The sequence below is a fragment of the Atta cephalotes genome (genome assembly GCF_000143395.1).
Source record: "Atta cephalotes unplaced genomic scaffold scaffold00006, whole genome shotgun sequence".
NCBI lineage: Eukaryota > Metazoa > Arthropoda > Insecta > Hymenoptera > Formicidae > Atta > Atta cephalotes.
The window spans coordinates 4,102,278-4,122,719 of record NW_012130070.1 but is presented as its reverse complement, the minus strand read 5'-3'; the positions used below and the strand labels follow the sequence as shown (position 1 = coordinate 4,122,719).

At 32.8% G+C, this 20,442-nt stretch overlaps 3 protein-coding genes across 3 annotated transcripts in view; 1 reads left to right on the top strand and 2 right to left on the bottom strand.

Annotated features, from left to right (window-relative positions):
• Positions 1–4,071: 4,071 nt before the first annotated feature.
• LOC105626703 (major facilitator superfamily domain-containing protein 6) lies at positions 4,072–6,787 on the top strand. The gene is made up of 9 exons (XM_012208000.1): positions 4,072–4,135; positions 4,229–4,587; positions 4,672–4,782; positions 4,867–5,137; positions 5,205–5,398; positions 5,520–5,842; positions 5,916–6,091; positions 6,175–6,342; positions 6,717–6,787. The coding sequence occupies exons 1-9, from the start codon at positions 4,072–4,074 to the stop codon at positions 6,785–6,787; spliced, it is 1,737 nt and encodes a 578-aa protein (XP_012063390.1).
• A 706-nt stretch (positions 6,788–7,493) lies between these two features.
• LOC105626702 (hamartin) lies at positions 7,494–11,918 on the bottom strand. The gene is made up of 14 exons (XM_012207999.1): positions 11,810–11,918; positions 11,469–11,734; positions 10,937–11,167; positions 10,674–10,867; positions 10,481–10,593; positions 10,154–10,392; positions 9,778–10,089; positions 9,511–9,702; positions 9,162–9,426; positions 8,857–9,086; positions 8,652–8,777; positions 8,334–8,570; positions 8,097–8,193; positions 7,494–8,017 (listed from the first exon to the last, which is right to left on the bottom strand). The coding sequence occupies exons 1-14, from the start codon at positions 11,916–11,918 to the stop codon at positions 7,494–7,496; spliced, it is 3,135 nt and encodes a 1,044-aa protein (XP_012063389.1).
• A 2,338-nt stretch (positions 11,919–14,256) lies between these two features.
• Positions 14,257–20,442, bottom strand: part of LOC105626701 (U3 small nucleolar RNA-associated protein 6 homolog) — an 8,719-nt gene continuing 2,533 nt past the window's right edge. The window contains exons 3-9 of the mRNA XM_012207998.1: positions 16,750–16,902; positions 16,500–16,690; positions 16,172–16,414; positions 15,747–16,086; positions 14,944–15,126; positions 14,703–14,874; positions 14,257–14,588 (exon numbers count right to left, since the gene is read on the bottom strand). Of these exons, the coding sequence (XP_012063388.1) occupies positions 14,257–14,588; positions 14,703–14,874; positions 14,944–15,126; positions 15,747–16,086; positions 16,172–16,414; positions 16,500–16,690; positions 16,750–16,902 (1,614 nt within the window). The remainder of the gene's footprint in view (positions 14,589–14,702; positions 14,875–14,943; positions 15,127–15,746; positions 16,087–16,171; positions 16,415–16,499; positions 16,691–16,749; positions 16,903–20,442) is intronic.

Here is a 20,442-nt window from a genome sequence, read left to right as displayed (position 1 = left end):
TACACGTATATAATCATACATTGTGCATTTATGCATGACGTATCATTATATATATTATTCGCGAATGCGTTTTCGTCTGACGCTTACCTCTATGTCGACAAATGCACGCGCGAACGAATTTTGCACGTGTTCCTCGTCGATCTGTATGGTACGTGCGTATGCGTCACGGAATTATGCAATATGCAATTTTTACGTTTTGTTAATTAGCTGATTGACGGGCGTTCTCCCTTCTCTGTAGCTCCGCCGTTCGGGTCCATAACTCGCCGAGTGTGTCGTCTAGCCGTCGGATTTTCCGTTTAATCTTTCCGTTCGGTTCGGTAGCGAATTAATCGTCGAACTCATAGTAGGGATTCCTGCAAAAAAGAAGCCGAAGAGAATTTTTCTGTGTATAATAATTATCGAGCGCGCTCTGTTGCTAATGTACGTTATGTAGATTACTTAGCGTCGTAAGAAATAGCACATAAGGGAATTAGGCTTTCTTTGTATATATATATAAAACACATATCTCGCGTAAAGGATGATGTGCTCGATTTTAAAAGGGATCTCGACGTAACGAGGGATCTGTGCAAAAACCCGGAAGGAAATTAGCATCGCTCGTGACGAGCTACATCTCATAACGTGGAAGAGAGAGACGTGACTTTTCTGTTTTCTTTTTGTTGGAAGAGACGCATATAATAGTATAATGAGACATCAGCAAATATATGTGTATAAGTATGTGCGGAAAAAAAACAAAAACGAAATATACCGTAATACGCCGCTATCGTTGTACACCCATTAACTCATCTTTATCGTTGAGCTGAGTATCGTCGGGGGAAGAAGCGGTATTGAAACTTATAAATATATACATATATATTGTAAATGTATATTGTAAATGTATCTATGACAAATTAAAACGCAGTTTGTTACAAAATCGCGGGATCTGTACTGTGATAGCAGCTATCTCCCAATATGCGTTGAATTCCCTTCCCCTGTATATAGGGTAATTCATTTATCTTCTGCGCATAAAATGCTCGTTGAATAGGAAACATTTTTTTTATGTACATTGAAGCTTTCTTTCTCCTTATTATTACTTTATTCCGCCATTATTTTATTATTGTTTGTTATTGCTGACATTAGATTCTTATACATATCCAATATTTTCTGTATTTAAATGAATACTCGTGCAGATTTCACAAGAAAAACTGTATCAAATGCAATTAAAACAGAACAGATTTCTTTTCTTTATTACAATTTTCGTGCCTTCTTTTTTTCTTACCTTGCCTCGTTAGATCTGTTTATGCTTAGTGTACTTTTCTTCTTGTTTCTGCTTGTTGCATTTGTTGTCTTTCAGTCATCAATTCGGATGTGTACGTGCTTGTTTGATTTCGAATGTGTGAGGTGCAGCTGAAATACATACAAATTCAGTCCTGCAGAATCCAATCATGATGTAATAAGACTTGTATATATTTTCTTATTTCACGTTTTCTTCTTTCAACATGAATCCAGAAACTTTATGACAAGTTCATATAATTCAGATTAAAGAATTTTCCAATTTCCAATTTCCGAAGCTGCTTTTTCCGCTGAACGTAGCTTGTCCTACAAGAGCTTACCACAAGGTTCATTAGAGAAGATTAAAGTTTATCCTTTTATTGTGCATTTCACGTTGTACTAATTGCATTCAGTTCTGTCATTTCAGTTTTCAGTTTTCGTCATCGATTTAATCTGTATACATACCTATATACGAATCGCTCGAATTTATAAAGTTTTTAGGAATATATAGAGGAAAGGTCCTATTATGAATACCGAGTTCATTTTGGATAAATGCTAGAAGTCTATGGGCAAAATTTAAAAAAATAATATGTCATTTGGAAGGGAATTTAATAAGCTGTAAGACAAATGTTATATAAAATTTAATTCGAATTTCATTTTTTTTTTTTAATTAAAGAAATATAAAAAGTGAGCAAATCACAAAGCCAAAAAATTGTGTTCCTAATATGAGATAACCGAGAAATCGATAATAAAAATATATCAATATTACAATTAAAAAACTTCATTTAATGTTTCTAAAATACAAACAAACAGCCAGCGTGCGCAAAAAATGAGCATGCGATAAATTATCCAGAACTCTTCAGATAGTTCGAATCAAGCATCGCAGAAATAGGCACTTGACGTTCATTCCAGTTGTTCTTTTTTATTATTGTACAATAACATTTATACTTTAGCAACGATTTTCACTATGACATAGGAGCATGGATTATTTTATTTATTTTTTTTATTAGAAATACCCTGAATATCTCATATTATGATTTCCACGGTCTTTACGATCATCAAATCTAACTTCTGCAATTTAACAATTCAACATATCCCGTATTTTCTATTAGTACGATCTTACTCTATATGAAGAATTTATTGCCAAATATTTATTTAATAAATAGTAAACAAGGTTTAAAGGCTCATCTCAATGAAATTTGAAGCATCCAAATTCTAAAATTTTTTTACAATGACAGGCATTTAATAATAAACTTTCTACTAAATCGTTTTCAATTCAAGAGCAATAAATTTATGGCGGAACCAATAGATAGCGTTTATTAGTTTAACAGAAAGTTTAGCTATCTTATATTAGGCTATCTCATAATAGGGGGCTTTCCTCTATATTCATTTTGTAATAAATTCTTTTAAATTCTTCTTTTAGTATAAGAGACCACAGACTCTTAAATTTTAATGATAAAGAAACATTCTCGTGAAAACGCGTGTGAGAAAAATGGTATATTATTCATACACGAGTATAGCTTAACGTAGTGAACAATGCATTAAATTATCGCCCAATCGTGTCTGCAAATTCCATTTGATGCTGAGCGCTCTTGGAATTATTTCGTCCTTGTTATTTTATCAATTTTAAAGAAGGATAAAATGATGCTCATAAGCGTTGTGAGCGCCAACCATCAAACGCAGCTACTTACACGTGTTGCTCAAATAGAAAGTACATGACGTGACGTACAGGCGAATCACCGGCTTGGTAACAACACAGCTGACAGTGGTGTAATCTGAAACCTTTGCTGTGAGCAAAAATAATCAACAACGAGAACGTGAATGAACACGCGCGTTCGAAATGTTTGAATGTGCCGCAAACTGAGTGGAACGATGTACAATGCGCGTCTCGTAAACGCGCGAGACGGAACGATGCTACAACGCCGGTGGCTCGCAATTCGCAACCAGGAATATACGATAGTATACGCATCGAGGATTGAGAAATTCTCCATTGCATAACGGATCGACAGAGTGGCAAGAGAAAGAGAGAGAAGGAGAGAGATAGAAAAAAAAAAAGTACACTCATTAAATACCAGACAGTTACTTTATCTGTGATTCACGCGATATCGCGAAGTGCTCCTCGAGTGTGTGATACGTACGCAACTCAATACGATCACAGTAGAACGATTAGCTGAATTAGTTCAAAGTACATGGGTTCGGCTGCGTCAAGTTGCGTGCATGATCTTGGTTGAACGTCACGCGGGATGTTGCATCGCTCCGGAGCTCCGGTCTAGTCCGCGAAAATCGCGTCCAAGGTACGAGTTTCGATCATTCTCGTGGCAGGATGGATTATCCAACGACAAATTGCACATGTCTTGAATCTCTCACGTTGATTCTCCATTTATATTACATACAGTTCGTTAAGTACTTATCATTTTGATCAAACTTCAATTAGTTTGATCAGCGATAAATTCGACTCCATCGTTTAGCTATAAACGGTGCTCTGAGCCAATTTCGCAAATTCATTGTCCTTGATTCTTCTAATCTTCCTTTTCATGTATCAAATGACTAAATTAATTTATCCATGTTAACGAGATAATACAAAAATTGCTTGATAAGAGTTAATAGCTGATTAAGATAGTTTGAGTTTGATCATTTTATCTATAAACTAACATTGATCAAGAAGATACGGAATATTATTGTGAGAGTTGAGAGCAATTCCACATAAAGATATCTACTTTCTAATACTATTCAAAGCATTGTGTGATGTGCAATATTGTTTGCTCTTTTGTTATAGATTAATTACAAGTCAAAAATATACTTCAAGTACCACAAATCTAAATCATGTTGCAAAACGTGAATAAGGAATTAGCTCCTATAAAGTCACATTATTTTCTTTTCAATGCTGGTAAGTCCCAATTAAAACTCTATCTCTAAAATCACTTTAATAACTGTGAAAAACGTTTCTTGTATTCTGTACTAATTATATTTTTACTTATAGCGACAGGGCCAATGGTACAATTTTTACCAACAATTGGAAAGCAATTGGGCTTCTCCGCGACAGTGATCGGTACAATATATACAGTATTACCAATTTCTGGGCTGATAGCAAAGCCGCTGTTCGGAGGTCTAGCTGACAAATTTAAATTGCATAAAACCATCTTCTTGATATTCGAAGCTATACTGGCAATAGCGTTTTTCTCTATTTATTTCATTCCTGAAATAGATAAAAATGCAAAAGTTACTTTAATCTGCGATAAAGATGTGTCATACTTAGAGATTTGTCCACAGATTGAATTCTCAAAGAAGGTGTTAAGCGCCGTAATATTAGAAAATATACACGCTAACATAGTCTGCCAGGTATGTATAAATGTAATTTTACTCTATTATTCCTTTGTATCAAATAACTAGTATATATGTGAATGTAATAATTTGTGTCCATAGTTATCTTGCAAAGGAGTATCTCATGGTTTCTTAGAATTGTCTGGCAAAAATATTTCTACGAACAGCACATTTGAGTTTGGTGCAGGATTTGATGTATATCAAGATTTACTTGTAAGAAATTTATTATGGAATTTTTTTATTCGCCTCTCAGTTACAGGAGTAATATGAGATTCTATTGTGAAAAATAATTTGCAGATGAAGAACTGTGTGAATGTGAGACTGCATACGTTTCTCGATGACACTGCACATGTTCCAGTATGTGGGGATCAATTGAGAACTTGGTGTACAGCAATTTGCCACAATAATAGTGCGTTCAATCATCTTCTGCAAGAAGCTAAGGATTCGCAAAGTGATATGAAACATTCTACGTATCAGTTTCATTTATTTCTATGGGCGGCTATCATCAGTTGGATTGGAATGGCTGTTGTAGTTAGCATAGCCGATGCCATCTGCTTCGATCTTCTTGGTTTGTATTATGTATTACACAGATAATATTGATAATTACGATTATTTCTACATGGTCTAGGTTTCAGGTAATGAAAAAAGGAATGATTACGGAAAACAGAAAATGTGGGGAAGTCTTGGTTTCGGTATTTTTGGTATAAGTGCAGGTTACCTGATAGATCTTTCCAGCAAGGGACAATACGAAAAAGATTACACTAGTATATTTTATATTATGCTAGTGGCCATGTTCGCCGATATTTTGGTGTCTGCAACATTGAAAAAGGTACAAAAAGTTTATAAACTGTGAGAGTTGAAACTAAGATAAATTGAGACTAAACTAGAAGTTTGATACTTTTTATCAAAAGAATCCAAAATTGGCAGGTAATGGGGCAGTATTGTTACAGAAAAATCCAGAATGCTCTGCGGACGAGCCGTCGCTATTTCGGGAATTATTAAGCGTTATCAAAGAAGGAAGAGTATTGGTATTTGCTTGGTGGTGTATAGGCGCCGGGATGTGTACAGCAGTCATTTGGAACTTTCTGTTCTGGTATAGCGAAGATATAGCGGCCACTTCTCATGTCACATGGAGTAAAACTTTGCAGGGTCTGATGACCGGTGTTCAGTGTTTTCTAGGAGAATTACCCTTCAACTTTGTATCAGGCAAAATATTGAAAAAACTTGGCCACGTTAACGTCATGAGTCTTGTATTGCTTATTTATGCAATTAGGTGAAAATTAGATTATTTATCTTACTGAGTATATAATTTATTTAAATGTTACTAAAATACCGATTTCCCACAGATTTATGGCATATAGCATTATATCGAATGCCTGGCTGTTTTTAATTTTTGAATTGCTCCACGGACCTTCATTTGGTCTATGTTGGCCAACAATGGTGTCTTATGGTGATAAAGTGACACCATCCGGTACAAAAGCCACTATGCAAGGATTCATTGGTGCTGTTTTCGAAGGAATTGGTTAGTTTTTAGTTTGATATTTTGTATACAATCGTTTACGTATCTTTTAACTCGTTTCGACATAAATTTTTTATTTATTTTAGGAGTGGCAAGTGGTAGCTTCATATGTGGTTGGTTACTAGATTCTTACGGAGGTGTTGCAACATTGAGAACTTTTTCAGTAGGTGCTCTTTTGTGGCTAAGCATCTTTTGGTTAATGGAACTCTTGCTGAGGAAGTTAAAAGCCTATCCGCTATATCGAGGCCATAATCGTGAGTATGTCGTATATATATATATATATATATATATATATATATACATACATACATACATACATACATACATACATACATACATACATACATACATACATACATATACATAGATATATATATAAAAATAATAAAGAAAAAATTTAAATTGCATTTTGCAATTCATAGTTAAAAATTGTTTAAAAAATGTTGAAAAGATGATCAAACATTATGGAGTTTGCATTGAAATTAAGATAGCGAGTTTTATGATATCTTGTATTTTGCATGAATCTGCAGTTCAATTTGCTTTAATGACCGTTTGTTTTTCTCTTGCATATTTAATTAAATGTAATTAATGGTTCTATAATCCAATATTTCTATTGATTCTTTTTCAGATCTGGCGAATTATGCCAATCCAGATGATGCTATTCTTATGACAATAAGTCAAGAATTACAAACTTATTAGTTTAGGACAATTTTATAATATAATTTTATAATTTTGTATTTTATCCATATATTTTCATTGATAAATCAATGAAAGAACTATCGCACGATTGAAATCGAGCAAAGTTGATTTTTCACTGCATTTGTACAAATGAAAGAAATAGTTGTCTTATCGTGATACTTTGTCTTTTTGTAATATTAAAAAAAATCAGTATTATATATACCATACAAAAATGTAAATTATGTCATGTCACCGTAATATATACTTTTTTTAGAACTACGTAGTGTATTTCTTGTTAAATATATTTATCTTCGTGTTTTCACGCACGGATAATAATTACATAACAGAATGTTATCGTTGATATAAGATAGATAAAATATGAAGGGCATTAATCAGGATACGTGCAGAAATTGAAATTGTCAAGCTGGTCAGCAAAATATCTCAACCATTTATTCACTGTAAATCCATTTTTTCCAAGAGCGGAGATATACCAACACTAACAAACATAGTATGCCTGTTCGATCGCAATCAGCCGATTAGCACAACTTCCTTACGAATCTCGTCTATTCTATCGATAAAAAGCTACAAATAACTTTCTTTCCATTCGTACTGCGATACTAAGTAATGATCGCAGCGCATTCGCAAATATAATCTTCAATAATAATCCCGTATACCGCCTGCCAGCGGTATACGAGAGACTCACATCGCAGTAAACATTTCCGTGGCGTTAATCTTGTTTCGGCGTCGATGATCGTTGAGTGACGGAACGTGACGGTGAGGTGGTTTGACTGCTACTCGGTATAGGTTCTATCATAGCTTGTAAATTTGGGATTTCACCCGTCGCGGTGTCGCAGCAATCGTTCATGATGATTCCGGCGCCCGGATGGATAAATGCGAGACTGCCCTCGCTGGACGAAGCTAAGCTGGTTGAGAGAGGAGGAGATCGTTCCTTAGGCGATGCTGAAGAAGCGGGATTACCTATAGGCGAAGCGTTAGAATACGTCGCGGTCTCCAATTTACCATGAAGCTCAAGTATACGGCCTTCTTGAAGAAGAATAATCTCTACTTGTGCCCGATACTTGGATTCAACGGCCTCCAATTCAGACGCGTGTTGCTCCTTTGTCTCTTGCAGGAGCCGTTGCAGATTCACCAATTGCGTCTCCTTACGCGCGTCCTTATTTTCTACTTCACTCAAGCGTGCTTTCAAAGCTTCCAAATGTGACGATCGTGATTCTAACTGTCGCCGAACATCTACAAAAGAATTTTGATAGTACATATAATTTTTTCCTTTCGCGCAGAGTATATCATTCTCAAACTTTCAAATACTTACTGTTTAACTCTTCTGTACATGATTTCTGAATCTGCGCTGTTTCTTGCTTGGTTGTCGGTGAGAAAGTACTTGCGTTTTCTTCTAATCTTAATTGCGCCTGCAGGAAAAAGATACGGATATGCGCCATTATATTCCCATAATATATACATATAAATATTAAGATAATTCTTTCAACTTAAATTTTATATTATTAATCAAATTTGTTAACATAATTTCTTAATTTGAAGAATGAGTTACCTCTCCTAAAAGCACAAACTTTTTCTGCATAGTATCTACAATATTTTCCAGTTCCTTGCCACGGTCCGCAGCCTTCAATGCTGTCTTAAGCTGGTGTCCTGCATTGAAAAGTTCTGCCTCGACAGAACGAAGTTGTTGCTGCGATTCAATTGTCTTTTTTTGTTCGTTTTTTAATTCCAATTCTAGATTCTCTAGGCGATCTCTGAACGCATGGCTTTGTCGTTGTTCTTCGATGCACTATGTATGTAATAAGTGATTATTAGTCTCATCCAATATTTTTTTCTTTTCTGTAATTATTTTTGAAAATAAAGCAAATACTTTAGTTTGCCAATGATGCATAGCTTCTTTATATTGTTCCTCGGCCTGATGGGCTTCCCTCTTATTATGCTCCAATTGCGTTTTCAATTCTTCCACTTCTCTTTCGACTATTTTTAAACGCTCAGTCTATAAGACAAATAATATCAAATCCATCAACAGTCGCATAAAAGCTTAATAAATATTGTATATAAAAATATAAACAGACCAAAGCAAGATTATGCTCTTCCGAAGCTCGCGAATCTCTTAATTTACCGAGCAGACGTCGATTACGCTCAGCATGAACTTCCCGTCGCTGCCGTTCAAATTGCAGTTGCATTTGCATAAGTTGAAGTGACTGATTAGCACAAGTTGGATCTATACCATCGTCTTCTGCTACATCTTCTTCCGTATCCTCCTCTCCTTTCTTTTTTTGTTTCTGCCTGGTACCATTTGTTCCTAAAAGAAATTAGTATTTCACTTCACTTACCAGAGATACGTGCTATTGCATGTTATAGATTACTTCATATTTACTCGTTTTACTAAGAAAGCTATTCGTTTTCGTGCAAGCTTCAATGTATCGATCAAGCATGCTGATTGGCGACATTCTCGAATCCGAACTTTCTTGACTAAAGTTTTGATTGTTCTGATCTAACATTCCTAGCAGCAGTTGCTCGTATGGAAATAAATCACACGTTTGACTGCCGATATCCTCGCGTCCCTTTGCTTGATCCGTCACGTCTTCGCTATAACATTTCTTCTGCATTTCCATGTCCGGACAAGATCTGGAGTGTCGAATCTGTGCATATAAACATTTTTTTTCATTCCTGCTACAATGCAAAACATTACATGCAATAATCTTTGAAAATCTTCGATACTTCACTTTGTGCGTTACGTTTGAATTTGAATCTTCAATTGGGAAATGATATTGAGAATATAGTCGAAGATAAATCTTTTGCGATAAATGGGATAGAGTGCCATATGTGTTCCTCTCGCTTCGTGCTTCAGATTGTGCTTCAACATACTTTGGCATTTCAACTGCTCCATTTCCGTGTGAACTGACAATCTCCAATACCTATGTTAAAATATTATTAGATATCACATCATGTTTGTATTTATTTAATACAGGATGTCAGTAAATTGCTCAAACCTCTTGATCTTCTTGCCAAGAATCATTCTTCCCATTTTGACTTATAGCCATTTCTAAGAGCCTTCCATTTTCTTCGCTATTACTCAATGATTTTTGCGACTGAAAAACATTTTGTCTGTCTACCATAATCTTACTTAGTCTATTCGAAAGAAATCCATGTGTATTTGCTGCAATGTCTGTACTTTTTATTCCGGAGTTTACAGAGGTCGGCGTTGATGGCCGAGAAGATGTGCCATTGCCCAATGCATTTAGAGCACGCACTGCACTGGATCCCAGAGGCGCTTGTCTCGTTGATAAATTTTTTCGTAAATCCTGTATAAAATACAGTGTACATTTTTCGAACGTAGAAGACAATATTTTAATAACTTTTGTATACCTTAACAGGAGTTGTTTCGGGGGTAGCTTCTATAGCAGCTTCGGGCGGGGAAGTACCACTTCTATTGTTATTAGGCGTCGGTGGAGCAGAGCGTGGCTCATGAGATGCGTTTTGTGCCGGGCTATGCGGTGGCACTGTCATGCTCGGTGACCAAAATGCATCATCTTCCCCATTATTAGTCTCTACGGTCGTTACTCCACCAGAAATATTTATCGGTGCGCAAGTGATGGAAGATTGATCTGTAAATGCATAAACGAAGTCATTATTTTCTATCATTCTTCGGAAAAGAAAAACATAGGTATGAAGATGATAATTAATAATGCTGACCAAGAGGTGGAGTGCACCGAGAATTAACTACTCCTAAAATTTCCTCCCGACATTTGTCTAATGTAAAACGACCACATTCTATCACAATATCGTGATGTTCCATTTTTTTCCACCTGCGACGCAACAAAAAAAGAAGCAACAATGATTTAGACAACACTGTATGACACAAAATATATTTAGTATATATGTATACCTAGTGGCTGAAATTTCTGCATCCTTAGATGCTGTAACAAGAGAAGGATGCATACGCACAGAATCCAACATTGGTCTAATAGTATGAGTAAATGTAGCCAATTGATCACGTTGAATGTATTGTTGCTTCAGGTATGATATAAAATTGCAAGGATACATCGCGTACAGTCTATGAAATAAGCTGTATAATCCTACCTATAACCAATGGTAAGGTAAATAGTTTATGTTAACGTTATGACACATAAAATGATCGCAAATATTCACCTGCAAATGTATGAGGTACAAATGGTCCTTGTCGATGACATTTGGTACTGTAGTTGAAGTAAAGGGAGTAGAAGGAGAAAGTAAGGATTGATGATGATGATAATAAGAGGCCAAGCGGCCGAATACCTCAAATATTTCTGATAGATATGGCCCTAGAGCAGCAGGTAACATTGGTAACAACATTACTAACAGAAGGAGGGCACTCATAAGTGGTAATATATCTGTCTCCACCTTAAAAAATATAATCTTGTAAAACAGTATATATACACTTATTTTTTCCCATACTTAAAGCATTGTTTTTAAATCAAATATATATTCTAAATGTAAAATTAACTCACATTAATAATCATTGACATATGAAAATCATATATATACAGCATATAAATTATATGCATCTTAAGCGAATTCACACTTATGTTAAAATATACAAAAATGCAAAGTTGACAAATTAATTTTATAAGTTTCATGCGTATCTACATCAATAAATATATGTATATAGATAAAAAAGAGAAACAATAAAGAAATATATTACCTTAAGTAATTTGAGTAGATCTCTGAATAAAGCATGACTGGCTAGCTTGTACAACCAAGTAGGCTGACGTCTGGCTATATGCCCAAGCAGTGTGAGTGCATGTAATCTCTGTCCACTATTGCCAGGTTTTGAAAGAATGTCTGACAAACGATCTAACAGATGTTTATCATGCGGATCTCGTACACCTGCTAATACTTCTGCTGTCCTCGAAGAATTTGTAGAAAGGTAATAATCCAACAATCCATTTACCAGCCAATTGTCTTTTGCTGTAAATAATCCAATGTAGGTTAAAAACAATCATTATATCATTAATACTACAAAAATGCATGTGTATTACTCACTGCATAAGAAATGATCATGGAATACTTTTTTGGTCTCTTCGACCTCCCCAAGTTTATTTGATTCCAGTAAATAAAACAGATCAGCGACACCTGCAGGACCGACACTCATCTTGACTTGCGGCTTGACTCAAAAGATTCCTATTCTCTCATGGTCCTTCGATCAGGCGGTGGAAGCAGAAATCAGTTCGGCAACGACGCTCTGAGCCATCAGTCGTCTGTCACGCAAGACAGGCATTGTCTGCAGTGACGGGGATGCCAAGGTACCTACAGGAAAGAAAATACACTATGTGAGAAGCAGAGGATCACAGGACAATTCTGAGATCTCGCTGTGTCAGCAGTCGCAGCTACCAGCGATTAATATCCGCAAATCGCTGAGTCAAGTCGAACGACACGTCGGTTTGACTATTCTATGGATCACATGTCGCAACAAGGTTGTGCGATCATCCGGGCGAACTGTCAGTACGCGTATATCTTTTATCCACTGCACGACACTCGATGGGAAAGCTTGTCGGTCCTGTTCCGCGTAACCGCAAAACTGTCAGTCGCCTCGATGACAACCGGTCGCGTGATAAATCCTGTGGCATGCGCGCATCCACATCGGATAAATCCTGGCGACAAGACTCGCACCTATCAAAGAAAATCAACCAAGCAACTCACCCGAATCTCATCGAGCACCTCCACAGGCAAATTCTTGGAGTTCTATGGCGACTGGTGAGCTCGGGTGATGGGACTGGTGGGAAAACCTCCATATATCTTCTTCAGGGTCTCCTTGGTGCTGCCATCTCACCGCTGTACGTCTAGCATAAACTTTCGCATGTCTAGATAAGAGAGTCTCTGCGTTGTATATCGAATTGTCAATTATCTCGCGAATTTTTTATCCGATCGATAATTCGAATTACAAAATTTAACGATTTATACAATTTTTTTCCTTCTTTTTCATCAAGTAAAGTCGAATGTTAGTAATAAAGTTCGTCAAAGCATTCGATAACCCAATAGAAAAATTTTTTTTCCGGGGACAAAGTTTGTCATTAGCTGGAATTCCCAAAAGATACGTTTTCTCATTGGATATCGGAAAATAGTAATTGGAAGTTTACACGAAGATTAAAAACTAGGACTAAATTCCGATTAATTTAACATGCGATTAATCCAATTATTGGTAGATTTTAGAACATTTCAAACTATATATATTTCATACTATATAATGATATAATTAATTATATCATTATTTCTTCTAATTTTTTCACATATTGCAAACAAAATAAAATATAATACTTTCTTAACAAAATAATATTTATTTGATAATTTGATAATAGAATAATAGATAATTTAATCAGCGATTCAAGTGGCAAAATTGCTTAGAGTAAAATTTCTTAATGTATAATTATTATTATTCCTAATGTAATTTTTTTCGATACATAAACAAAAAAATTAATAATTTAATCCTACAAATAATATCTTAACAAAGTAGATGATATTATATACTTGATAGACTTGAAGATACTTGATCATATTATATCAATTATATCAATCGGCAGAGATACTTAAGACAAAATTTTTAACTATATAATTCATATTTTTCCTAATATAATTTTTTTTCATATATATGTTAAGCAACAAAAAATTCTATTGATATCAATAAAATAGTACAAATAAGAGCATGATAATAGCCGATTAAATCAAGTCTAAATTTGATTGAAATTACCCTTTCAATCAATTCGGGAAAATGTTACGAAACTGATTCGAAATGAGAGGATAATTATAATAATAATTTCACTTTATTATATATCTTCACTATATATTTCTGCAATTATTCGTTGCGTTATGTTATTTTGTAAATTCATGTAAATTTTGTAAATATGTATTTAATTTTAAATATTGAAGAAATACACTCGTTTAATTCTTTTCAACATATAAAATATGATATAAAAAGCCGAATTTAAAAAACAATTAAAAGTAACATTTCTAATGTTAGAGAATTTGTTATCTCGAAACAGTTACAAAAGTATACACTTGATTTGACCAAAAATCAATGATTTGTTTACAGTACTAGCTGAAGAAGTAACTCTTAAAGATCATCTTGATACGGACTTAAACAAAAATATTAAGAGACATCTATATTGAGTTCAACATATCGTTATTACTTATAACTCAAACATACTGTTTGATAATTAACTTGACTTCTTAGATAAAACTTGCTTAAATGTAATTAGAATTTATACATAAAAAATAACATCTCCTGTATACATAAAAAAAATTGTCTCCTTCAAAAGTAACTTTTCGTGGAAGATCCCAAGATGTATATCTTAAACATTTATCAAAACTCAATATATTACTCTACTAATTACAAATAATGCAAGTTGGGGCAGTAATCTTCTGTATACAATACGAACACGCAATACATATCGCGCTTGATTGATATATGTACATACTGTATGCTCACGATCGGATCATTTTATGGAATCAGGTTTCGCCATGATCAGGCCGTAATCTCGAATAAAGGAATACGTTAAGCTAGAATCTAACGTTTTGACTGCCCGCTCATGGATATCGCTGGCTTTCTTTGGTTCTCCATACTGCATCTCGTATTTGATGTAATCTAACCAGATAGATGTGTCGTGAGTTCCGAAGTGCATTATCGCCATTTCATAAGGCCGCCGCACGTACTTCGACATGATTTCCGGCTGTATGAGTTCCAGCGAGATCATCTTCTTGTGGAACTCCAATGAAGTAAGAGGTTGAAGGTAGAGATCGTCATACGCCTTGCGAGCTGCACGAATGCCTGAAAAAAAGCAAAAATATCGTAAATATCGTAGAAAAATCTCTTATTAATATATAATACTTAAATTTTGATAACAAAGGCAAAATAAAAAAAAAGTATAATTAATATGATTACCTTTCGTTAAAACAAGCCATTCAAGCCATGAAGCTTTAACATCTTTAGCGATTAACGGATACTTTAAAGCCGCTTGATAGCTCTCTTCGACCTCATCCCAATTTTTTAGCTGAGCATGCAAGAATCGCAGTTTCCACAAAGGTAACGCTTTTTCACCAAATTTGTCCGTCACCTAATTCATAAAATTCATAAAATAATATCGACAACATCAAATATATTGAAAATTTGCAAGATTTTTTACCTCTGGAAACATAGCATACGCTTCCTTCTCCAAATCACATTGCAACAAATGATTAAGCCGCGCGTGCCAAATACCGACGCTGTTTGGTAGAACATCAGTCGCTCCTTGTAGTACTTCATCCAGTTTTTTTCGCATGCCTTCATTGTTTTTATTCGATTCCTTGTCGGCGTTCAATATATCAATCTGAATGCGATAACCATTTTTATATATTTTACAAAAGAGAAAAACAAATGTTATTCATTATTTCTAAACATTTTTTGAATTAAAAAGATTTCAATCTGATAGGTATTTTAATTGTGTGTAAAAAATTCAACATCAAAGAAATATACTATTTAATGATAATTATCTAATGATAATTATATATATCTAATGATAATTATTAATAACCATTAAAAAGTATGCTAAGAGTCGACGCTAGTTGCAGTTGCGAATTACAATTACAATGTTAGCGATACGCTGATGACAAAACGCATTTCAAGCGACTAGACAGACGTCTTTATATATAATACAATAATTTATTTGTTATTTAAAATATTAATATTAAGGACCCAAAACTCGGATCGTTTATTATATTTGTGCATTAGATAGTAATAAAATTATAATTCGCAACTGCAACTAGCGTCGGCTCTCAGCAGGTTTTTTTAACGGTTATTAAAAAATTCAAATAGAAAATTAATTTAAATATATAGAAACTATTTGAAAAAAAATTTAGATATATGAATTATAATCAAGTTTAAGCAAGTATTATTTACAATTACTAAATTGTATATACTATGAATATTACAGAAATGTTGAATACAAACCCAGCATAGATAATGTTCCTCTTTTAGTTTTTTCACCCGATGAGCTTGCATCAAGGCAGTTTTCAAGAGTTTTCTTTTCAAATTTGGCAATAATCGCAGATCGCGATTAATTTCCAGTAAACATTCTATGTACAACGACCAGATTTCTGCAGTTTTGATTTTCTTTATAGCAGTCTGATATACTTCGTTGCACGATGTGATACGAGCCCTCAGAGATTTTTGGTCAGCATTTTCCGATTCCGTCGGCGTGTTACTGACTGGTTGCGCTAAGCCTTGTAATTCACGACGCGCCAATGTATCCCACATTAAAGGTTCATGAGCATACTCTCGAATCATATCGCTATAATTAAATTATATCTTCAATTTTTAACTATCGTGAACAATCATATTTAACATATTTACTATAGTGATACATGTATATATACCAAATGATTTTTAGCTGCAATGGCTTGGTGTTATCGTATTCATTTGTGATATTAAGCAACGCTATTATAAATTTAACATCCTTAATACGATCAAAAGCCTGTTGGTATATAAAGAATGCCGTTTTCAATGGAACTGGAATTTCGCTATCGTCTGTTGTCGGTACTGGATCAATGTGGCCTTCCTGGTTTTCAGAGTTTTCAGCATTAGTAGAAGTTGTCGCAAAGCGATTGTCTAGTTCGAGTCTATAAAAAGAAATGCAGATGCATTTTAACTAAGTAATTGGGAAGATTGCAAAGGATTATTGAGAAACACACACTTTGTACTTACTTGAAAGCATCAGTATATAATAATTGAGAGTTAGGATGAATCTGTAAACCTCTAAGAAGATACTGCCGTGCGCTATACTTATTCTTATTCTCCTCTAATTCCCAATATGCTGCTATGTGCCAGCATTTTGGCTTATCTCTGTGTACTTGCAGCATTCTGCCTAACATATGATTGATATTGCTATGGAAATGCTATGGAAATAAATAATGCATTAAGTAATACAAATACAATGAAATAACAATCTACTTACTTCGCTACCTACCACATGCTTACAGAACTTCATATAAGCAACCCAAAATCGAATATCATCTTGAAATTTAGATATCGCCTCTTTGTACAAGTTATTCATTTTATTAGTTATGCCATAGTCGATGACCGATCTCTTTTGAGTGATACCATATTTCTAAAAAAAAAAAACTTTATAATACTTACAATTTACTTATATCTATGTATAATATTTATAAAGGAGTTGGTACACATTTTAGGCGATTTGAAGAGCACGCAGAGATCTTTAACGCAATGAGTTAATAGAAATTGATCGATATACAAATATTTATATCCTACGTAGAAAAGAACAGAAAAGTATGTAATGATAAGTGCCATGGTGACATGAAGTGAGACAAATATTATACTTATTAAAAAAACGTCATAATTTCCTTAATTATTTTCAAATATCATTATTTTTATAACACAAATAGTAGAGAGCGCCTAGGATCGATCGAAGTTAGATGTTTCGAATAATATAATATTCTTGGTTCATGAATTTTTTTCTATTATTATTTTTATTATTATCTTTATCGTTGTTATTATTATACAGAATGTCCTAAAATAATCGCCAAATATTTCATGTGCAGATATAACAGACTAAACTAAATCGAAAAGTCCTTTATTAGTTTGCAATTTTCGCAACAGTTAAGATATTAATTACCAAAAATTGCTGAAAATTGATTTTTAATAAACAATATATATAATATATTATAAGACTGTATATGTGGTAACACAAATTATAGAAATCAAAGCCTTAACGGTTTAGCTGGATCTTAAATGTTTGTATGAATTTATATACATATGTAATTTCTTAGAAACGCGCGCCGAAATGATTTTTCGGGCTTGAAATGCTAATTCAATAAACTACCGCAATAATATCATGAGTTAAATTGACTAGCAATTTAAACAAATTTTTGATGCTTATTCGCTTTGATCTTAATAATGTTGAATGATATATTAAAATCTGTAAATCTATAATATATAAATAGCATATAAATTCACATAAGAATCATACAAACATTTAAGATCCCGCTAGACCGTTTAAGGCTTTGATTTCTATAGTTTGTGTTATCACATATACGGTCCTATAATATATTATATTGTTTACTTACGTCGCCTAAAGAGACGTTGTTCCTTTATATGCCAATTATTGCGAAGAATATTACTAAGACCTCAGTAGTCTAAAGGACGCTCGCACAGAATGCAAGAGATCTGAGTTCGAGGTAATATTTTTCGCAATAAGAATTAATTATTTACAGATTTTAAGATGTCATTCAAATTATTAAGATCGTTTCGAAGATAAACAAAACAGTGTATATAAACAATAAATAGTTCTTTTTTAAATCTACAGTGTGATATTAAGGTTATTACACGACGTGAATACTTTGATTTCTATATAGTTCTATATAATTTGATCTTCAATAATTTTTTACTCAAACACTATTAACTTTACAGAAAAATTGCAAGAAACAAAAATTGTTTATTTTTTCTCATAAAAAAATGTTTTCAAAATTTTTTCAGAATTTTTTAATACCGTATTTTCTTATGTTAGTAAAAATAAGAAAATACAGTAAAAAATTAGATAAAAAATTCTGAAATTTAAAGCTCTATGAGAAGAAAATAAACAATTTTTATCTCTTGCAGTTTTTCTGTAAAGTCGATAGTATTTGAGTAAAAAATTATTAAAGACCAATTTTCGACAATTTTTACTAATTAATATCTTGTTAATTATTGCAAAAATTACAAAATAGTAAAGGACTTTTCAACTCAGTTTAATCTGCTCTATCTGCCCATGAAATATTTGGCGATAATTTTGGGACACCCTGTATTATCATTTAAATATGAATATAAAGTGTATTATTATTAATAAGAACTTTTCAAAAATTCGTAAAATCAACCGCAAAAGACATTAAAAATGTGAAAAAAGAGCATCAAGTATATTTTGCAGAAAAAAGATATCAAAGATAATGCCATAAAAAAAGAAATAAAATCAAAATATTTCAAGAATCTCTATTTAAAAAGTCCCATAAAACAGTTTCTTCGAACGGCATCTTGAAAGTATCTTTATAATGTAGACGTTCTTTGGACATCCTTTAAGACAGTGTTGTATGGAATAATTTCTCACAATTATAATATACTACATAAAGTACGGATGATATTTGAAATGTATTAAGTATAACAAGTAACAACACATTAAAATGAGAGAACGAAATGCAATAGACAATGTAATGAGAGGCGCAGAAATTAAAAAAAGGATACTTACATTGATAACAAGTAGAAATAAAAAAATCGAAAATAAACAAAATCTCTAGCATCATTCTTGAGGTGTCGGTTTTATTCATAATTTGACTCATGCAAATAATTCAATATTTATATTATTATATTATTATAATTATATTTATATTATTATAAACTATTTTTCGCAAATTAAAGAAATTTTATATTTTATATTCAAGTAATTATTTTAATATTGATATATTTCATATTCAACACAGATGCACATACAAATATTTTTCTATAAGATAAAGAAAAATTTTAATACTTCTTAATACTAAATTTTTAATTCTTAAATTTTTTTAGTAATATAATTTGTAGTAATATAATTTGAAATTCATTACAATAAAAGTATTAGCAGTTATTGTTCGACACAATATTATTGTTATATCTTTGATTAGATTATACTTGATTCTCACAGAAATCTGAATATTATATTTTTTACTTAATAAAAATTTTTAAAAATAATGCACGACTCATTTGCAAATTAGGGACTTTATTACCAAATAGATTTAAAAGTGAGTTATACGTGAAATTGAAACTTATACTGTTATATAACATGTTATATACTGTATGTAACATTCCTTGTAACATATTTCGAAATTACATTGTCTATATCCTTTTTTAAGTAGAATAAATTAGAAAGAATTATACTATAATATTAATTTTATTAAAATTAATGTAATTAATTTTAATTATCATTGATATCTACGTAATAATTGACAAATCAGGATGTAAACAATTGTCTTAGCAATTTTTATTTTAAATTATAAATAGGATATCTACAACATAAGGATACCTTCAAGATGTCGCTCGGAGAAGCCATAGAAGTGTTCTATGGAACTTTTTAAATAGAGATATAAAATAAATATATATTGTATTATTTTGATTTCATTTCTTTTTTTATTAACATTATCTTTGGTATCTTTTTTCTGCAAAATCTACTTGATGCCCTTTTTTATATTTTTAATGTCTTTTCCGGTAGGTATATATTAATATATTCACATATTTACATTTTACATATATTACACACACGCATACACACACACACACACACACACACACATGCACACACGCATGCACGTACGCACGCATGCATATGTAAAATGTAAATACATGCAGAAATGTAAATAAAAGAATATATAAAGGAATTTATTTTTAAGTCGTATATATTAATTCAATATATAGTCTTCTGCTTTATAAACGCTTTACAATAAGCCTTCACTACAAAATCTTATTTATTCTATAATGCAAGTAAAAGTTATGACTTTAATAATAATTGATTTTTATAAAAACAAGAGAAATTCATAGGTGGTTCAAGGAAGTGATAAAATTAACCATTGCTTTCTTCTGTTCAAAATATAAAAAAAAATTTCCGGGAATCAAGACAATTTTAATCTTC